Source organism: Somniosus microcephalus, chromosome 10 (genome assembly GCF_052327205.1).
Source record: "Somniosus microcephalus isolate GS21.2 chromosome 10, FLI_Smic_1.0, whole genome shotgun sequence".
Taxonomy (NCBI): Eukaryota; Metazoa; Chordata; class Chondrichthyes; order Squaliformes; family Somniosidae; genus Somniosus; species Somniosus microcephalus.
Genome location: NC_140996.1, coordinates 217,053,067 through 217,073,338, shown reverse-complemented (window position 1 = coordinate 217,073,338; position 20,272 = coordinate 217,053,067). Strand labels below are relative to the sequence as shown.

Below are 20,272 nucleotides of genomic sequence, written 5' to 3'. Positions count from 1 at the left end.
AATACTCCTGTGCAGCACCTTGGGTTGTTTTACTACATTAAAGGTGCTATATAAATATAAGTTGTTGTTGTTGAACATTGGAACCTTAAAATTATGGTTATATTAGCTGCTAAATATTTTAAAAATTTTAAGGAATATTTTTTTCAGCGTAACAAAGGAGAATGTTTTGAAGGGAGTGCTCCACCAAGACTTACCTTCCCTTCAGATTAACTCTACACATTTTGTTTCAACAAACATATCCAGCAATACTGAAAAATAGACGTGACAGTTCACTTTCTCCCTAGGATGGCATCATAAATTTTCCCTGTCCGTCGGACTTGCACATCCTTAAATCCGGCTGATTCCAGGAGGCTGATGTACTCTGAGGGCAGTCGTTCTTTCCCCTCCGTCTGCACCAGCATATTCAGAGAGTACAACTGGGTAGCGACGGGTCCTCTTCGGTCCTCGTTCAACAACGCTTCAATCAGCAGCACTCCACTGCCTAATTAAAAGTGACAAAGATCACAGAAATTAACGGTTCTTGGGATATTTTTCAATTTTCCGCCAATGAACTAGGCAACTAGCCCTCTTGCACATTCTAAATCCCCAGCCAGGATTTTCCGATCGGGACACAGTAACGTTAGGAACAGAAGTAACCCGCCAAGGCTTCTTCGGCAGCACCTCCCAAACCCGCGACCTCTTCCACCTAGAAGGACAAGGGTAGCAGGCGCATGGGAACACCACCACCTCCAAGTTCCCCTCCAAGTCACACACCATCCTGACTTGGAAGTATATCGGCCGATCCTTCATCGTCGCTGGGTCAAAATCCTGGAACTTCCAACCTAACAGCACTGTGGGAGTACCTTCACCACACGGACTGTGGCAGTTCAATAAGTCGGCTCACCACCACCTTCTCAAGGGCAATTAGGAATGGGCAATAAATGCTGGCCTTGCCAGCAACGCCCACATCCCATAAACAATTTTTTTTTTTTTTTTTTTTTTTTTTTTTTTTTTATAAAAGGAGTAGGGACTCGGCGTATCTGGGTCCTGGCCTAGTTTTCAGCAGTCCCAGCGGTCTCCCTACTCCCAAAGGTTGTGGCAGGAGTACACCGAACGAGCCGTGGATTTTCAGCCTCAGTAGAAGCATCAAAGATGTGCAAGGTCACATTTTCTTCAGAATACGAATAGTACCAATTAATATGACCCATTATTCCGGGTATACCTACCTGGTTTACAAGCTTTGTTAACTCTTGTAAGCAGCTCCAGGCATCTGTCCACTGTCCAGTCATGAAGTATTCTAGCCAGAATGTAAAGATCAGCATCGGGTATAGGGTCTTTGAAGAAGTCTCCTGTATTTGAAGAGAGTGAGGTTTGAGGACAGCAATGCGCTGTTGGAGGTGCCATTTAAAAAAAAGAACTTCCGACAATAGTTTCCCCTGCATTCCTGAAGGCGCTGACTCTTACCTGCATCTGGGTCCATCGATACTGGGAACCCTTTAGGATCTTAAGATAACACTTGGTCCAAGTGATCTCCTGGACTGGTATCGATTGCCTGAGGGGGGGCAGGGGGGATTGAAGAGGAATTTTCCAGAGTATTTTTCCCTTTATTGGCCCTGGTTTTGTGCCTCTCCAAGGAGATTACATGGCTGCGGGGATGGGGAAAGGGGGTGGTGGTAGGAAGTGTCTAGTCACGACGCTCCGGCCATCATGAGTGTGGGGCAGGTTTGATGGACCAGCTGGTCTTTTCCTGCGTGTAATATTCATATGTGTCATATCTTCTTCAGTAGCCAGTCTTCGGGGGTAAATTTCTGCCTGCATTTCAGCGGCCAATCGGGAGAATCCCCCGGGGAAATTCCCAGCATTCATGTCTAAGCCTAGAATGTGGGCTCTAGTGGGAAAGGGGCATCACAGCTAACTTCAACTCCATACTCGCATACATTTACTTTCTAGCAAGGGTTCACAAGATAGCAATCAGGAGTGGGAACGATATCTGATTTTTCTCTTCCTTACGACCAGAACTGTACACAGTACTCTAAGTGTGGTCTAACCAAGGTTCGATATAGGTTTAGCATAACTTCCCTACTTTTCAATTAGGGAAGTTATGCTTGGTTTGCTTTTTTATGGCCTTGCTAACTGTGTCGCAACTTTTAGTGAGTTGTGTGTTTGTACTCCTGGATCCCTTTGTTCCTAAGGCTACGGACCAAGAGCCAGAAAGTGGGATTAGGCTGGGTGGCTCTTTTTCGGCTGGCGTGGACACAATGGGCCGAATGGCCTCCTTCTGTGCCGTAAATTTCTATGATTCCAAGGACTCCCAGTACTCACAGAACTGAATCATGCCTAGCTTGGTAGAACTTACTGCAGTTATCACATGGACCACTGTGGGACTGTCTAACCTCCAATGAACAAAATAGCATTCTGGGATACAGTTTATGGGTAATTTGGGACATGACATGTGGGGAAGTGTAGCATGGTCTGGTTGGGCCGAATGGCCTGTGTCATATATCCTATGTAGAATTGCTTGGGAGGAACAGGGATGGTTCCCAAAGCACTCCACCACTGGGGGTTTTCCTCGCCTCATGGGTCTGGGTATGTTGTAGATTTTTTTAATTTTTATCCGTTCCTGGGGCGTGGGCGTCACCAGCAAGGCCAGCATTTATTGCCCATTCCTAATTGCCCTTGAGAAGGTGGTGGTAAGCCACTGTTCTTTATAACTGAGTGGCTTGCTAGGGCAGTTAAGAGTCAACCACGTTGCTGTAGGTCTGGAGTCACATATAGGCCAGACTGCGTAAGGAAAGCAGATTTCCTTCCCTGTAGGACATTAGTGAACCAGATGGGTTTTTGAGACAATCCGTTAGCTTCATGGTCATCATTACTGATACTAGTTTTTTATTCCAGATTTATTTAATTAACTGAATCTAAATTCCCCAGATGCCGTGGTGGGATGTGAACTCACGTTTCCAAATCATTAGTCCAGGCCTCTGGATTACTAGTCCAGTAACAATCACTATGCTACCGTTCCCGATGAGATAGAGATTGATGGCTGTGATTAGGCAACAACTCCATTATTGTTGTATCGTGCGACTGCCAGGATGGTAGAAGGCGAAATAAATGGATCCTGGTCGTTTCTACATCTAGCAATTCCTACGGGGTCCTACGTACCTTCATGAAATGCAATCCGTTTTTCGTCTGGGGACACAAAGTGTTTTCCTGCCATTTCCAGGACTTTAGGGAGGTCGTAGATAGTTACCCTTGACTGCGGATATGCAGAGATGCATTCCTTTGCTATAGCACCAGTACACCCTTTAAAACAGACAGGAAGAATAAAACCTTCTTGTAAGCTTTCCTTTTTTTTAAAATTGAAATTGGTAATGTTTCATAGATTTGCTTTAATCATTTCATCAGGCCGCTGTTGGTAATAAAGTAATTGCGTGAGTAGAGATATTCAAAGATCAGGGAGGGATAGCTTTAATAATATTAACCAGAAATGGAAAAAAAATAAACACTAAAAAAAATTTCAAAAATAATTCAAGTGCTTTTTCCTTTTATTTTTTCTCTTCTTTTTCTGTTTTTTAAAATGTTGATTATTTTTCAAATGTACCCTTTGCTATTTATTCTAACCGTTCTTCCTATTGTATCTCCAATGTTGAAACGTATTGCTGAATCTGTTTCTTTCTGCCTCCCTATACTCATTGTCCATTTTGGAGGTGGTTGGTTATAAAATGGCTCCAGATGCAAAGATCTGAGTGATTCGGCTTCAATGGGTCGGCTAGGCCTGTATTCACTAGGGGTTAGAAGAATGAGAGGGGATCTCATTGGAACGTATAAAATTCTGACAGGGCTAGACAGACTGGATGCAGGGAGGATGTTTCCCCTGGCTGGGGGGTCTAGAACGAGAGGTCACAGTCTCAGGATACGAGGTAGGACATTTAGGACTGAGATGAGGAGAAATTTCTTCACTCAGAGGGTGGTGAACCTGTGGGGTTCTCTACCACAGAAGGCTGTGGAGGCCAAGTCACTGAATATATTTAAGAAGGAGATAGATAGATTTCTAGACACAATAGACATCAAGGGGTATGGGGAGAGAGTGGGAATATAGTATTGAGATAGAGGATCAGCCATGATCATATTGAATGGCGGAGCAGGCTCGAAGGGCCGAATGGCCTACTCCTGCTCCTATTTTTCTATGTTTCTATGTTTGGCAGACGTGACCCTGTCAACCTTTGACATGTCTTCCGGTATCGAAACCAGGAAGGGAATTGCTGAGGAAGCGACACGTCTGAGCCCTGAAGTCCGAAAGCAACAACAACAACAACAACAACTTGCATTGCTATAGCACCTTTAAGGCAGTAAGACGTCCCCGAGGCACTTCACAGGAGCGATTATCAGACAAAATTTGACACCGAGCCACATAAAGCGATATTAGGACAGGCTTGGGCAAAGAGGTAAGGTTTAAGGAGCGGCTTAAAGGAGGAGAGAGAGAGGTAGAGAGATGGAGCGGTTTAGGGAAGGAATTCCTTAGGGCCTAGGCAGCTGAAGGCATGGCCGCCAATGGTGGGAAATTGGCGATGCGCAAGAGGCCAGACTTGGTGGAGCGCAAAGATCTCGGAATGTCGGAGGACGTCAGGGAGGGGAAAGGCCATGCAGGGACTTGAACACAAGGATGAGAATTTTAAAATTGAGGCGTTGCTAGACCAGGAACCAATGTAGGTCAGCGAGCACTCGGATAAGTAAACTTTTCTGTGATGTTTGTAGTGGTAATTTAATATTTTACCAAATGTTAACACAAAATTATTCAGGGAGAAGATGACACAAGGGGACCATATCTCTCTTGATTGGTTTTCAATATTCATTCATGGGATGTGGGCATCACCAGCATTTATTGTCCATCCCAAATTGCCCGTGAGAAAGGTGGTGGTGCACCACATCCTATAAATACAACTGAGTGGCTTGCTAGGCCATTTCAGAGGGCAGTTAAGAGTGGGTCTGGAGTCACATAAAAAAGAAAAGAAAGACTTGCATTTATAGAGCGCCTTTCACGACCACCGGACATCTCAAAGCGGTTTACAACCAATGAAGTACTTTTTGAAGTGTTGTAATGTGGGAAACACGGCAGCCAATTTACGCACAGCAAGCTCCCACAAACAGCAACGTGATAACGACCAGATAATCTGTTTTGTTATGTTGATTGAGGGATAAATATTGGCCAGGATACCAGGGAATAACTTCCCTGCTCTTCTTCGAAATAGTGCCATGGGATCTTTTACGTCCACCTGAGAGAGCAGACGGGACCTCGGTTTAATGTCTCATCTGAAAGACGCCACCTCCAGACAGTGCAGCACTCCCTCAGTGCTGCCATATAGGCCAGACTGGCAGATTTCCTTCCCTAAATGACATTAGTGAACCAAATGGGTTTTTACGAGAATCCGGTAGATCCACGGTCACCATTACTGATACTAGCTTTTTTAATTCCATCATGGGATTCGAACTCATGCCCCCAGATCATTAACTCCAGACTCTGGATTACTAGCCCAGTAGCATAGCCACTATGCTACCACGCCCATTGTTGGCACTAGCAGAAAGAAACTAACTATATATAAAAATTACATTTAATTACTTTTTTTTTAAGTTCCTGACACGCAAACATTTTGGGAAAGGCATGTGTGGGCAGTTACAAGTCACTTACCTCCAAGATCAAAGATGTTTATAAAAGTTGAAAGGTCAAAGGCCGTTACCACATCCTTTCCACATATGTTCCAGATTGAATTCATCAGCTGCATGAACTTCAACATTTCCTCCTCGGACCTATGGTATCACAGCATTAAGGTGTTGAAACAACACTGTGGGAATATTAGTGTCCAAATGTGTAACTGGTTCATATGTTATTCTTTTTTTCCCTGTTATTTTAACAGAGATGGTTAGCACCTCAGTTAAAATGACAGGCAAGGAATTTGCCAATGACTGGGTAAGCTAATGTTCCCACAGGATAATATCAGGCCCGGAGTTCTCACCAAGACATACAGGTAAATGAGTGAAGGTCGACTTGTTTATGCACTAACAGTGACTACAAGGTAGCAATCTAATCAATGGGTTAAGGTAGTTTTCCAATGTGTTCCTGGAAGCGATTGCAAAATATTAACCAATTGAGATGCTAAGATGGTTCATGTCTTAACTTCATGTCCTATCCTCCAAGGGATTTGGGGATAGTACGGGAAGGTGGAGTTGAGGTAGAAGATCAGCCATGATCTTAGTGAAAGGCTTGAAGGGCTGAATGACCAACTCCTGCTCCTATTTCTTATGTTCCTATGTTGATTAATGTTGTTTTCTTTCTGTATTTTAGCAACTTTGACTTGTCCACTGCATGGCTAGCAAATTGGGGATTGTAAGGACATGCAATCTGAAGGAACTTGATGAATATAGAACACAGAAGAATATAGAAGGTAGCAGGCCGGGTAGATAAGGTGGTTAAGAAGGCATACGGAATGCTTGCCTTTATTAGCCGTGGCATAGAATACAAGAGCAGGGGGGGATTATGCTTCAACTGTATAAAACACTAGTTAGGCCTCAGCTAGAGTATTGCGTGCAGTTCTGGTCACCACATTACAGGAAAGATGTGATTGCACTAGAGAGGGTACAGAGGAGATTTACAAGGATGTTGCCGGGAGTAGAGAATCTTAGCTATGAGGAAAGACTGGATAGGCTGGGTCTGTTTTTCTTGGAACAGAGGAGGCTGAGGGGAGACCTTATTGAGGTGTATAAAATTATGAGGGGCCTAGATAAAGTGGATAGAAAGGACCTATTTCCTTTTGCAGAGGGGTCAAAAACCAGGGGGCACAGATTTAAAGTAATTGGGGGAAGGTGTAGAGGGGATTTGAGGGGAAATTTCTTCACCCAGAGGGTTGTGGGAGTCTGGAACTCACTGCCTGAAAGGGTGGTAGAGGCAGGAACCCTAACCACATTTAAAAAGTACTTGGATGTGCACTTGGGATGCTGTAACCTGCAGGGCTACGGACCAAGAGCTGGGAAGTGGGATTAGTCTGGATAGCTCTTTGTTGGCCGGCGCGGACACGATGGTCCGAAATGGCCTCCTTCCGTGCTGTAACTTTCTATGATTCTACAATCAGTAGTGTTAGCTGATATTTGGAGTAGATTGTTGATATGATGAAGAATTTGAGCGGGAGAGAAGACAGAACTCTCAGGTTGATGGAAAAAGAGTCAGAGGATGGGCTAGCAGCCAAAATAGAGAGAGCAATTTGAGAGGAAACTAGATAGCCAAGAATGTAGCTATGGTGGAAGGTCACACGATGGTAACCTGTTTAGATGTGTACAGTACCAGAGTCAGTCAAAGACTTTGAAGAGATCTTAGATAATGACAGATAATACAGGAGCAGATTGCCAGCGATGCCGAAATGTATACTGGCTATTATAGATTAGGACAGAATTTCCCCAATAGATAAGTTGAGAGTTAACAGCTGCTTCCGCAGCTTTAGAAGGAACTAATGTAAGGGCAATGGGGAGGGACTTAGAAGGGCATGAGAGGATAGGGGTCAACATGAAAAAATCAAGAAAGGTGGAACGTGAATAAAGGGAGATTGAAGAGATAATACAGAACAATCTTATTCAAGACCTTTGTATGAAGGATCCAAAAGAGTAGAAAAGGGTCAAACTTGATGCCCATCATAATGGTTAAATAGAATTCAGCAATGAAGGGAGGTTCTTTACCTAGATCCCCGAGACAAAAAGTAAAGCACAAGCATATGGTTATAAGAGTGAGACAGAAGTTGAATGAAGAGACAATACAAAAGGATATCTGGCAACGGAGTATATAGAAGATAAATGGGTGATTTAATTGAGGTGTTTAAGGTGATTAAAGGTAAGGTAGCTGGAGAGAAACTATTTCCTCTGGTGAGGGAATCCAGAACAAGGGGGCACAACCTTAAAATTAGAGCTGAGCCAGTTAGGGGTGATTTCATGGAGCAATTCTTCATACAAAGGGCAGTGGAAATCTGGAACTCTCGCCCCCAAAAAGCAGTTGAGGCTGAGGGTCAATTGAAATTTTCAAAACTGTGCTTGATAGGGGTTTTTCATTAGGTAAGGGTATTATTGGATATGGAACAAAGGCTGGTAAATGGAGCTAAAATACAGATCGGCTGTGATCCAACTGAATGGCGGAACAGGCTTGAGAGGTTGAATGGCCTCCTCCTGTTCCTAACCATCTGGGCCACTAGAACCTTTCAGGACTGTGTAGTCTCTGAGAGGTGATGGTAGTACTAGCCCAGGCAATTAAAGAAGATCTATTGAAAGATTCTCCACCTATTTTTTTTTTGGGGGGGGTGGGGGGAGATTGTACAGATGGTGTTGTGAAATTATCAGTCAGTTTCAATCCCAACACTCCAACTGTCCGTAAGCTCCAGCTCTTCGATGTGTTGGAACAGTCACAAAAGCACATGAAGGTGTCCTGAGACCAATACAACAGGCGATGTTACCCCTAAGGTGCGCGGCCTCAATCGGGAGGTCCCGCGCAGGCCGCTCGCCAGCCGCTGGAAAAGCAAATTTAAAGGGACCGCGCACCAAAATAAAAATTAGAGGGAACATTGACTGCAGGTCTATCATAAAATGATTGGTAGTTGATTGCTGGAAAATTCTAGGTTCAGTGCATATTCAAGCCGTGTACGCAGTGGGAGAAATGTGAGCAAAGCCACTCTCACATTGTGAGAAAGGCAAATTCTGTCCATTTTCTAAACACTATTTTGAATTTCAGTTGTCAAGGAGTTTAAAGAACAGCACAGACAACGATAAGAACCTACCTATAGAGAGCTTCAAAGACATCCTTAGAGGAAACGCCAAACGCCCGCTCATATTGGCTTTTCCCTTCCCTGAATCAGAACATTAAAAGGTAAGCTGTATCGCTGGAGTAAAAGTTATGAAATCAATCCTTAATAAGAATTTTCATGTACAAAACGCCATTAGGTTCATGGGGAGGAGTCCAACTTCTATTTCTTTTCCTATCTCACTTTCTTTTTTGTGGGCACACAATCAAACAGCACAGGAGGCCGCCATTCGGCCCATTGCGCCGGTGCCAGCTCTTTGTACGAGCTACCCGATTAGCCTCACTCTCCCGCTCTTTCCCCGTAGCCCTGCAAATTTTTCCTTTTCAGGTCTTTATCCAATTCCTTTTGAAAGTTGCTATTGAATCTGCTTCCACCGCCCTTTCAGGCGGCGCATCCCAGATCATAGCAACTCGCCGCGCAAAAATAAAGTCTCCTCATCTCATTAAGGAACGCAACCTCTTACTATTGCACTGCTCGTTACCAAATAATTCTGGGTGAATCCGCATTAGTGGAATGGGAATTGCCTCCCATGGGCAGAATTCAGCGTTATATTGATAGGCGTATAGCACACGGGCTGCAATGTGCTCTGATCCGAATGCAGAAATTGCTTTATTGTTTATACAAATTATGTAAAAGTTGCTGGATAAAACAGTTTGTTCTTGTCCAAGCTACTAAATATTTTAATTTTATCCCCCCGCCCTCTTCATAGAATCATCAAAAAATTACGACACAGGAGGAGGCCATTCGGCCCATCGTGTCCATGCCGACATCGTGTCTTGTGGGTGGGTCGCCCAAAGCCAGGCCTCTGCCATCCTTGATCCAGTCACAATGAGGTGTGTATAGATGGCATGAACTTCTCTCCCTCCCTGTTGGCAAACACTTTACCTTAGCTGGGCACGACCTCCCAGACAGCCCGGCTGTGATCGGCAAATCCTGTGTACACACTGACCAATGTGTACACACTGATTGATGCAAATCCTGTGTACACACTGTGTCATGAATCTTACCATTCATGTAGAAATGACTCAAGAGGTAACACTGGGCGGCCAGTTGGTGGCGCCGTCCAAAGAAAGTATAGATACTCGTGGGCCCAGCTTGCTCAGGACGTTTATATAACCAGGAACTAGTGATGTAACTAGAATCTCATGGTTGTGAAACAGTTGATTAAAGCCTTGTTTTATACTCAAACCAAGTGCTTAGTGAGTTTTCTTACATCACACTGATCAATGTGTACACACTGACTGATGCAAATCCTGTGTACACACCGATCAATGCAAATCCACCTTGTTTTAAAGCACCTTCATAACTGAACTGTAACAGAAAAGGTATTGTATACTGACAACAACAAAAAATCTAAGTCGTTCTTACCTGATGGCATCAGTCAGGTAGGAAAAGCAATGGTAGATGGTCTGTGAATAGTACGCTACTGAATAATAGAGTGTTCTGGGACTCGCCTTGGTCAGGTAGATCCTGGACAGATCTGTATTACTGTACAAGACTGTAAATTGGAGAATTAAAATAACATATTTATTCGCAATCATTTCTCTGTGTGATGTACGACAGAGCAGAAATTTTAATCTCTTTTCCTGCCAGGAGGTGCAATTTTTCACAATGAATCTCATTATAAAAACAACAAAATAGGTTCTAATTCCAGCCGAGGCCCATGGCCCCGATTTTAACTCCAGGTGGATTCCCCGTTCAGGCCGGAGTTAAAATTACAGTCAGGTCTCAATGACATCATCGGGCTGCAACATGCATATGTAAAGAAGGACCCCGTTGGCTCCGGGCGGGTGTCCTTGCTGCCTGCTCAGGGGAGCAGGTTAAAATTGCAGATGTTGCGATCATGGCGGCTCTCGGACAGGTAAGAGCCGGGGCAATTTTAACTGCCCACCCGCTAGGTTCTGCTGAGCAAGTAGGGTTACCAATCGGCCCTGATTCTGGCATCCTGTATAGGACAGCGATTTGGCACTGGCCCAGGTTGTCTGGGTGATGCCCCCATTCCTGCATCACTCAAGCACTCCTCTGGTGAGTAAAAGTAGGGGACGCTATTGATATCTTCTGTGATGTAGATAGGGTGGTCTCCACCATCAACCTGACAAGAGTTATGCGGATGCAAAGGGGACAGGAGAGCTTGATTGGAAAATTACTCACTAATTCAAAGGCCGCACAATGTTATGAAGCATTTCATGAGATCCTGTTCAAAGCATCGCCACATTCTTCTTCCACTCACTCAACTACTGGCTTTGTGAGGAAAGTGGAATCTCCAAGGATGCAAAGTCACTGCCAATTGGATTAAGTAACTTTGGGGGGGGGGGGGGGGGGGGGGGATGCGGAATTTAGCCTTTCAGGTTCAATTTTATCTGTGCGCGAAAGGACCACTCGGCACCAGACCTCATTACAGCCTTGGTCCAAACATGGACAAAAGAGCTGAATTTCAGAGGTGAGGTGAGAGTGACTGCCCTTGACATCAAGGCAGCATTTGACCAAGGAGCCCTAGTAAAACTGAAGTCAATGGGAATCGGGGGGAAAACTCTTCACTGGCTGGAGTCATATCTAGCACAAAAGAAGCTGGTTGTGGTGGTTGGAGGTCAATCATCACAGCCCCAGGACATTGCTGCAGGAGTTCCTCAGAGCAGTGTCCTAGGCCCAACCATCTTCAGCTGCTTCATCAATGACCTTCCCTCCACCATAAGGTCAGAAGTGGGGATGTTCGCTGATGACTGCAGTGTTCAGTGCCATTCACAACTCCTCAGATAATGAAGCAGTCCATGCCCTCATGCAGCAAGACCTGGACGACGTTCATTCAGGCTTGGGCTGATAAGTAGCAGGTAACATTCACACCACACAACTGCCAGGCAATGACTATCTCCAAAAAGCGGGAATCTAACCACTGCCCCTTGGCATTCAATTGCATTACCATCACCGAATCCCCCACCATCAATATCCTGGGGGTCACCATTGACCAGAAACTTAACTGGACCAGCCACATGAATACTGTGGCAACAAGAGTAGGTCAGAGGCTGGGTAGTCTGTGGCGAGGCCTCATCTCCTGACTCCCCAAAGCCTTTCCACCATCTACAAGGCACAAGTCAGGAGTGTGATGGAATACTCTCCACTTGCCTGGATGAGTGCAGCACCAACAACACTCAAGAAGCTCGACACCATCCAGGACAAAGCAGCCCGCTTGATTGGCACCCCATCCACCACCTGAAACATTCATTCACTCCACCACCGACGTACCGTGGCTGCAGTGTGTACCATCTACAAGATGCACTGCAGCAACTCGCCAAGGCTTCTTTGGTAGCACCTCTCAAACCCACGACCTCTACCACCTAGAAGGACAAGGGCACCAGGTGCATGGGAACACCACCACCTCCAAGTTCCCCTCCAAGTCACACACCATCCTGACTTGGAAGTATATCGCCGTTCCTTCATCGTCGCTGGGTCAAAATCCTGGAACTCCCTCCCTAACAGCACTGTGGGAGTACCTTCACCACACGGACTGCAGCGGTTCAAGAAGCCGGCTCACCACCACCTTCTCAAGGGCAATTATGGATAGGCAATAAATGCTGGCCTTGCCAGCGACGCCCACATCCCACAAATGAATAAAACATTTTTTTTAGCACAGGCATTAATGCATTTGTATGAACTCCTGTCTGTGCTATTTTTACCACTGACAATAATCTGTTTATTTGAAACAGGTTAATGCCCGTGTTAAAATAGCACAGACAGGAATTTATGAGAACGAGTTCACGCGAGCGCTAAAAATAATGCAGAAGGAATTGAACCTACAAATGATTTAAACGCACAGGCTACCATTAATCTGAATAAAAACGAATTATAAAATCCTGCAACCCCCCCCCCCCCCCACCACACACACAGACACCCAAAATACTTTGGTGGCTGAAAAAAAAACCTCTAATTTGATTACCTTCATTTTGGTGCTCTTTGACTTCCAGCAGCTGGAGGCCGACACATGCACTGAGTAGTCTATCCATGCCATCAGCACTGGTGCCAAGCCGCTCTGCAATGGCAGCAGAAGAGAGTGGACCTCCATCCTCCAGCAGGAGATCAAATACTCCCAGCTCGCAGGCAGCAAACATTGTCTACAACCAAAACGGTTTTAAAGTGCGTGTCAGCGGTGTGTCAGTTAGTTTCTTTACTACTCTATTGTGCTTTGTGTCTAACGATTTTCTTTCAGATGAGACGTTAAGCCGAGCCCCCATCTTCCTCTCAGGTGGATGCAAGTGATCTCTTGGGTTTCTCGGGGGAGTTCTCTCCTGCATTCTGGCCAATATTTATCCCTCAACCCAACACGTAAAAACAGATCATCTGGTCATTATCACGTTGCTCTTTGTGGGAGCTTGCTGTGCGCAAATTGGCTGCCTCGTTTCCTACATTACTGCAGTGACTACACTTCAAAAGTACTCCATTGGTTGTAAAGCACTTTGAGGCGTCCAGAGATCGTGATATGCGCGATAGAAAGGCAAGTCTTTCGTTGTTCTTTCTGTTGAGGGAAATCGGTTGGATCGCTGAGACTTTGTGGAGACTCTACAGTTAATTCGTTGACTTATTGAAATGGTCTTGCAATTTGTCAAGAATTATGCAGAATCTGCTGTGCAATTTAACCATTCTTACCGGCAAGTTTGAACTTTAAGCTTTTTATTTGTCAGTTTGGCAGCACTCTGGGTCAGGAGGCTGTGGATTCAAGCCTACACCAGCAGTGCGGCATTGTCAGAGGTGCCATCTTTTGGATGAGATGTTAAATCAACGAGTTCTGGTGGATGGTAAAAGCATCGTGGCACTGCAAGGAGCTCTCCAGGTGCCCTGGCCAAAAATCCCTCCTCAACTAATACAACCCAAAAAAAGGCTAAGTTCATCTGTCTCGCACCTGTCTGTGGAACACTTCTGCTGCAGAACGCCTGCTGCTCTGAACTACATTACACCTCAAAATGAATGTTATAGAGTCATAGAGTCATGCAGCACAGAAAGAGGCCCATCACGTCCGCGCTGGCCATCAGGCCCTGTCTAATCTAATCCCATTTTCCAGCACTTGGTCCGTAGCCTTGTATGCTATGGCGTTTCAAGTGCTCATCTAAAAGATTTACAAGGATGTTACCAGAATTGAGTGGATGTAACTGTCGAAAAATAATGAGCAAGCTGGGTGTCTTTCCTCTTGAAAAGAGACTAAGAGGAAACCCGATAGAGGTCGGGAGGAATTGCTGCAGTTTCGGTCATAAGTTTGGTTTGTTGCAGACTCTTTTTTAAATAGGCTCTGTAAATAGACTTTGTTTGCTTTGCTGTATCCAGCCATAATCTTTCAAGAACATAAGAAGTAAGAGCAGGAGTAGGCCATACGGCCCATCGAGCCTGTTCCGCCATTCAATAAGATCATGGCTGATCATCGCCCTCAACTCCACTTTCCCGCCCGATCTCCATATCCCTTGATACTCCTAGAGTCCAAAAATCTATCTCTCTCAGCCTTGAATATACTCAAAGACTCAGCATCCACAGCCCTCTGGGGCAGAGAATTCCACCACCACCTTCTCAAGGGCAATTAAGGATGGGCAATAAATGCTGGCCTCGCCAGCGACGCCCACATCCCACGAACAAATTTTTTTTTAAATTCCCGCCCCGTCTCCAAATCATTGGCTGACACAGTGCAACTCATGGTTGACATGTGGTGATGTCATAGAGTCATAGAGTAATACAGTAATACAGCACGGATAGAGGCCCTTCGGCCCATCGTGTCCGCGCCGGTCAATAGACAAGCTGGAATAGGGTCGCCAACCCTCCAGGATTGTCCTGGAGTCTCCAGGAATGAATGATTAGCCTCCTGGACACTGCCGTGAGCAAAACCCAGGAGAAAAATCGTAGAGGCATTACAAAAAAAATGTGTTGTTTCCATTTTCTTTAACCACTTTTGTTTATTAGTTATAAAAATATGGGAGATGGGGGAAAAAGGCTGTTTGACCGGGTGAGGCGGTTGGAGGTGGACGATCATGTGGTTAAACCTCCAGGAATACGTCCAAACACAGTTGGCAACCTTAAGCTTGAAAGGAGTAGTAGTTTAGATTTAGACAGTTCACACCGAGGGTGGTGAATATATGGAGTGGCAGTGGAGCCGATTAATGTCAGCTCATTAAAGATCACATCAATCATAAGATAATTACAGATGAGGGAGGTCATGCGATCAACCCATCCTAGTTCATCCAGTCAGATACCTTACAGTTTCCCCAGTGTCTCATCCTAGAGCCCAAACCTGGGTCCCCTTGTCCCATTCATACAATTTACTTCGAAGCAATTTTCCATTATTAACTATCTTACACACTTTTGCCAAAAAATCCTCCTAGATATTTCCATTCAAGGCTGAAACAATCATTTTCCTTCAAATTTTCCACATAGCACAGACCCCTGACTCTGTTGTGGCTCTTCTCTGCACTGGCTCCAAATCTTGAATGTCTCCCTTGAGTCTCAGTAACCAGAACTGCACACAGTACTTATGGTGTATTATATAGAATTACATATAATTTACAGCACAGCAACAAGCCATTCAGCCCAGCCAGTGTTTATAATCCACACGAGCCTCCTCCCACCCTACTGCATCTAACCCTTTACAGCCTTCTGGACTCAACATAGAGTTCAACAATTTCAGTTCATAACCTCTGTTATTCCATTTTTTTTTCTCTCCCACATGGCAGCTGCCTTTCATTCTGCCAGTGCCATTTACACCTCATCTAGAGCCATCTTTTGTTTCTTTACTTGTCCCATTACCATCTCCTTTTGCCTCGCACCATCATCCCTTTTGCCTCTTAATCTCTCCTGCCTTCCACCCTATCACAGACCTTCCCTTTTGTTCTTTCCTCCCCTCCCTCTTTTCCCTGCCCCTACACTTGCTTAAATATCTGTTACATCTCCAGCTTTTTCCAGTTCTGACGAAGGGTCACCGACCTGAAACATTAACTCTGTTTCTCTCTCCATAGATGCTGCCTGACCTGCTGAGTATTTCCAGCATTTTCTGTTTTTATTTCAGGTTTCCAGCATCCGCAGTATTTTGCCTTTTCATCTAACCCTTTCTACATATCCTTCTATTTCTTTCTCCCTCATGTACAACAAACAACACGTACTTATCTAGCTTCCCCTTAAATCCATCTATGCTGTTTGCTTCAACTACTCCATGTGCTAGCGAGTTCCACATTATAACCACTCTCTGAGTAAAGAAGTTTCTTCTGAATTCCCCAGTGGATTTATTAGTGACTATCTTATATTTATGAACCCTGGTTTTGGATTCCCTCACAAGTGGAAATATTTTCTCTATGACTACCCTATCAAACCGGTTCATAATTTTAAAGACCTCTATTAGGTCAACCGTCAGCCTTCTCTTTTCTAGAAAAAAACCTCAGCCTATAGTCCGACTTGAACATCATACAGTTTGATCATGAGTTCCTCCAACTTAAATTCTACTGTTTTGGCTACAAACTCGAACATTCTATTGGCTTTGCTGATTGCTGCTTTGCAATCTGTTCGCAACCTTGGTGTCATATTTGACCCTGAAATGAGCTTCCGACCACATATCCGCAGCATAACAAAGACCGCCTACTTCCACCTCTGTAACATCGCCCGTCTCCGCCCTTGTCAGCTCATCCGCTGCCGAGACCCTCATCCATGCCTTTGTTACCTCTAGGCTTGACTATTCCAACGCACTCCTGGCTGGCCTCCCACATTCTACCCTACGTAAACTTGAGGTCATCCAAAGCTCGGCAGCCCGTGTCCTAACTCGCGCCAAGTCCCGTCCGCCCATCACCCCTGTGCTCGCTGACCTACATTGGCTCCTGGTTAAGCAGCGCCTCGATTTCAAAATTCTCATCCTTGTTTTCAAATCCCTCCATGGCCTCGCCCCTTCCTATCTCTGTAACCTCCTCCAGCCCCACAACCACCCCCTCCCCCGATATATCTACACTCCTCTAATTCTGCCCTCTTGAGCATCCCTGATTATAATCGCTCAACTTTTGGTGACTGTGCCTTCTGTTGCCTTGGCCCTAAGCTCTGGAATTCCCTGCCTAAACCTGTGTGCCTCGCTACCTCTCTTTCCTCTTTAAGACGCTCCTTAAAACCTACCTCTTTGACCAAGCCTTGGTCACCTGCCCTAATTTATTATGTGGATTGGTGTCAAATTATTATTTTTTTGTCTTAAGATACTCCTGTGCAGCGCCTTGGGATGTTTTACTACGTTGAAGGTGCTGTTGTTGTTGTTGCATTATATAGGATATACGGCACAGAAACAGGCCATTCGGCCCAACCAGTCCATGCCGGCAGTTATGCTCCACTCGAGCCTCCTCCCATCTTTCCTCATCTAACTCTATCAGCATAACCCTCTATTCCCTCCTCCCTCATATGCTTGTCTAGCCTCCCCTTAAATGCATCTATACTATTCGCTTCAACCATTCCCTTGTGATAGTGAGTTCCACATTCTTACCACTCTCTGGGTAAAGAAGGTTCTTCTGAATTCCCTATTTTATTTTTTGGTGACTATCTTAAATGGATTGCCTCTAGTTTTGCTCTTCCCCCACAAATGGAAACACTCTCTCTTTGTCTACTCTATCAAAACCTTTCATAATTTTGAAGAACTCTACTAGGTCACCCCTCAGCCTTCTCTTTTCAAGAGAAAAGAGACCCAGCCTGTTCATCCTTTCCCGATAGGTGTAACATCGCATTTCTGCTATCATCCTGGTAATGTATTGGTTGGACATGTTGAGTGTTGAGTCTACTGACACTGCTAGATCTCTTTCAACTTCATCCTTAGCTATCTCAACACCATTCATAGAGTACATGTGTTAACCTATTTTTCCTTCCTATGTGCGGTACATTACACTTGCTATTTTTCTGCCCACTTACATACTTTGCCCCAACTCAATTGGCAACTTCCGAGCAGCCTTTTCCAATTTCATTGCCCCATCTAGTTTAGTATGATCTGAAAATCTCATCAGTTGGCATTGAGTTTCTGAATTCAGTTCATTGATGTAAATTAGAAAAAAGATCCCTGGGGCACCCAGCTTAGTACCTGATGTAACTCCTCTAACAAGTACCTGTTGTGTTCTACCCTTCAGTCTATTCCCAAGAGTTTCCCTGAATCCACACAGCTTTGAGCTTGGCGAATAGCCTTTTCGTGCAGAACTTTTGTCAAATACCTTCACAGGATTTTCTGCAGTCCACACGAGATGTAACTTTCTCAAAAGAAGCCAATGAGGTTGATTAAGCGGGATCTTCCCCTTCTGAACGTAGATTTTTATTTCTATTGAAGTTAATGGAAATCAAAATCTGGAGAGATGCAAAACTGGGCTGCCGATTCGCTATCACCCATTTGACACGATCACACAAATTCAAAATGACCCCCCCCCCCCAAACACAATGTTCCCTCTAAATTGTCTTTGCCGTGTGCGGCCTGCTTATTTCAATGCACGGTCCCTTTAAATTTTCTGCGCATGCGCAGTGTTTCAGATGGAAAAGCTTGCGAGTGGTCTGCGTTGTGCCTTACGGATTACTGCGCAGCTTAGAGGGAACATTGCCCCCATGGTGTGGGTTAAATCTGAATGACTGGTAAACATACCTTAGTAGAAACGTCATGAATGCCATGGGGTGCGGATTACTTTCCCAGCTCCATGAATTCTTGGCCTACCTTAGATATGAGAAATCCATCCATATAATTCAGCAGCTTCTGCGGGTATTCGAGTTCCTGTTTGGAGGGCTCCATTATAACACTTGCACCAACTTAACATGCAGCAGCTCAATGCTTCAGAGATTGATGCTGTCCAACAAATAGTCTGCACAGCAACGCAATTTTTCAGAAACTCCAATCTCTCAGCCAGAACAGAACGAATCTCCTCATTTGCTCCACTTCCACTCTGGCTGCCGAGGTGCTTATTCCTGGTGTGCTTCTAATCACTTAAGGAGATTATGCCTACACGTGATGTGCTCTGACACTATCACTTTGACTGCAATGCCCCTTAGATGAATGGAACTTAAAGGGATTAAAAAAAAAGAACTTTGTAGCACCTTTCATGCCCCTCATGACCCAAGCTGGATTAAGGATTCTTGCGGTCCAGGGCACCAAGAACATTCACGGCCTCACCACACCCCCTTCCCTGATCCACTAAAACAAAAATCATATCATAGTACACTACGCTTAAAATGAAATTGATCCAGTGATTGTACGCAGTTTATCTGCATTGTGGAGTTTTACCGGGGGCCTCATATTTGGGGATGGGCCCCATAAGAACCAGGAGCAGAAGTAGGCCAATCGGCCCCTCGAGCCTGCTCCACCATTCAATAAGATCATGGCTGATCCAATCTTGGCCTCAACACCACTTTCCCGCTCTCTCCCCATACCCCTTGACTCCCTTGTAGTTCAAATGTCTGTCAATCTCCGCCCTGAATATATTCAATGACTCCACCTCCACAGCTCTCTGGGGTAGAGAATTCTAAAGCTTCACGATCCTCTGAGAGAAGAAATTCCTGCTCATCTCCATCTTAAATGGGCGACCTGTTCTGAAACTATGCCCCCTAGTTCTAGATACCCCCACTAGGGGAAATAATCTACGCCTGCTCTGGACATCCCAAAGAGCTTTCCAATCAATGGCTTACTTTTACTGTGATGTAGAAAAATGCAGCAATTTGTTTTGGTGCTGTTGGTTGAGGAACTAACTTTGGCCAAGAACTCGCTGCTCTTCATTTAAAAAAGTGCCATGGGAACTTTTATATCCACCTGAACAGGCAGACGGGGCCTCGGTTTAACGGCGCATCTGAAAGACGGCACCTCCAACAATGCAACATTCTCTCAGTACTGCACTGAAGTGTCAGCCTAGATTTATGCGCTCAACTCCTGGAGTAGGGCTTGAACTCACAAACTTCTGACTCAGATACGAGAGTGTTATCATTGACCAAAGCTGACATGAAGTACCTCCCTTTAAAAAAAAAAATTAAGATTGCCTATGACTAAATAAATAAACAAACTCTATTAACTAAAATTATGAGCTGATTTTTGACTACCGTTAAGCTCACTTTACTGTATTTTCTCCACTCTGGGAGGACTGCTCCATATAAAACATCTAAAGTTACTTGTTGTGAAGATCGGTCGGCTGCACACTGGGATTCCAGTCTTACTGCAAGATCTGAGGTTAGGCAGTTTACATTAATGTTTAGCTCACAGTATTCAGTTAAGTGCACGGGGGGGGGGGGGGGCGGCGGGGGGGGCAGCCCCAAACTCGCAGTCTCTACCACCTAGCAGGACAAGGGCAGCAGGCGCATGGGAACACCACCACCTCCAAGTTCCCCTCCAAGTCACACACCACCTTGACTTGGAAATGTATCACCATTCCTTCATCGTCGCTGGGTCAAAATCCTGGAACTCCCTCCCTAACAGCACTGTGGGAGTACCTTCACCACACGGACTGCAGCGGTTCAAGAAG

The 20,272-nt window shown here is 45.0% G+C and overlaps 1 protein-coding gene and 1 long non-coding RNA gene across 2 annotated transcripts; one reads left to right on the top strand and one right to left on the bottom strand.

The window, feature by feature from the left end:
* Positions 1–115: 115 nt before the first annotated feature.
* Positions 116–18,747, bottom strand: LOC147112098 (acetylserotonin O-methyltransferase-like). The gene is made up of 8 exons (XM_085999612.1): positions 18,484–18,747; positions 12,739–12,913; positions 10,176–10,305; positions 8,784–8,852; positions 5,663–5,781; positions 3,139–3,279; positions 1,206–1,328; positions 116–481 (listed from the first exon to the last, which is right to left on the bottom strand). The coding sequence occupies exons 1-8, from the start codon at positions 18,556–18,558 to the stop codon at positions 270–272; spliced, it is 1,044 nt and encodes a 347-aa protein (XP_085855738.1). The 5' UTR covers positions 18,559–18,747; the 3' UTR covers positions 116–269.
* Positions 5,780–10,075, top strand: LOC147112099 (uncharacterized). Its single transcript, XR_015079817.1, has 3 exons — positions 5,780–6,416; positions 8,738–8,872; positions 9,517–10,075. It is a non-coding gene; the product is annotated as an uncharacterized LOC147112099 (long non-coding RNA).
* Positions 18,748–20,272: the final 1,525 nt, after the last annotated feature.

What these genes read in the sequence shown, in the direction of transcription:
- LOC147112098 (XM_085999612.1), bottom strand. Translation starts at nt 18,558, where the DNA reads ATGGAGCCCTCCAAACAGGAACTCGAATACCCGCAGAAGCTGCTGAAT. An exon ending in CAAAGAGCACCAAAATGAAG is followed by an intron (nt 10,306 to 12,738) that starts GTAATCAAATTA and finishes TCCAATTTACAG; the next exon opens with TCTTGTACAGTAATACAGAT. An exon ending in AAACATCTTTGATCTTGGAG is followed by an intron (nt 3,280 to 5,662) that starts GTAAGTGACTTG and finishes TCTGTTTTAAAG; the next exon opens with GGTGTACTGGTGCTATAGCA.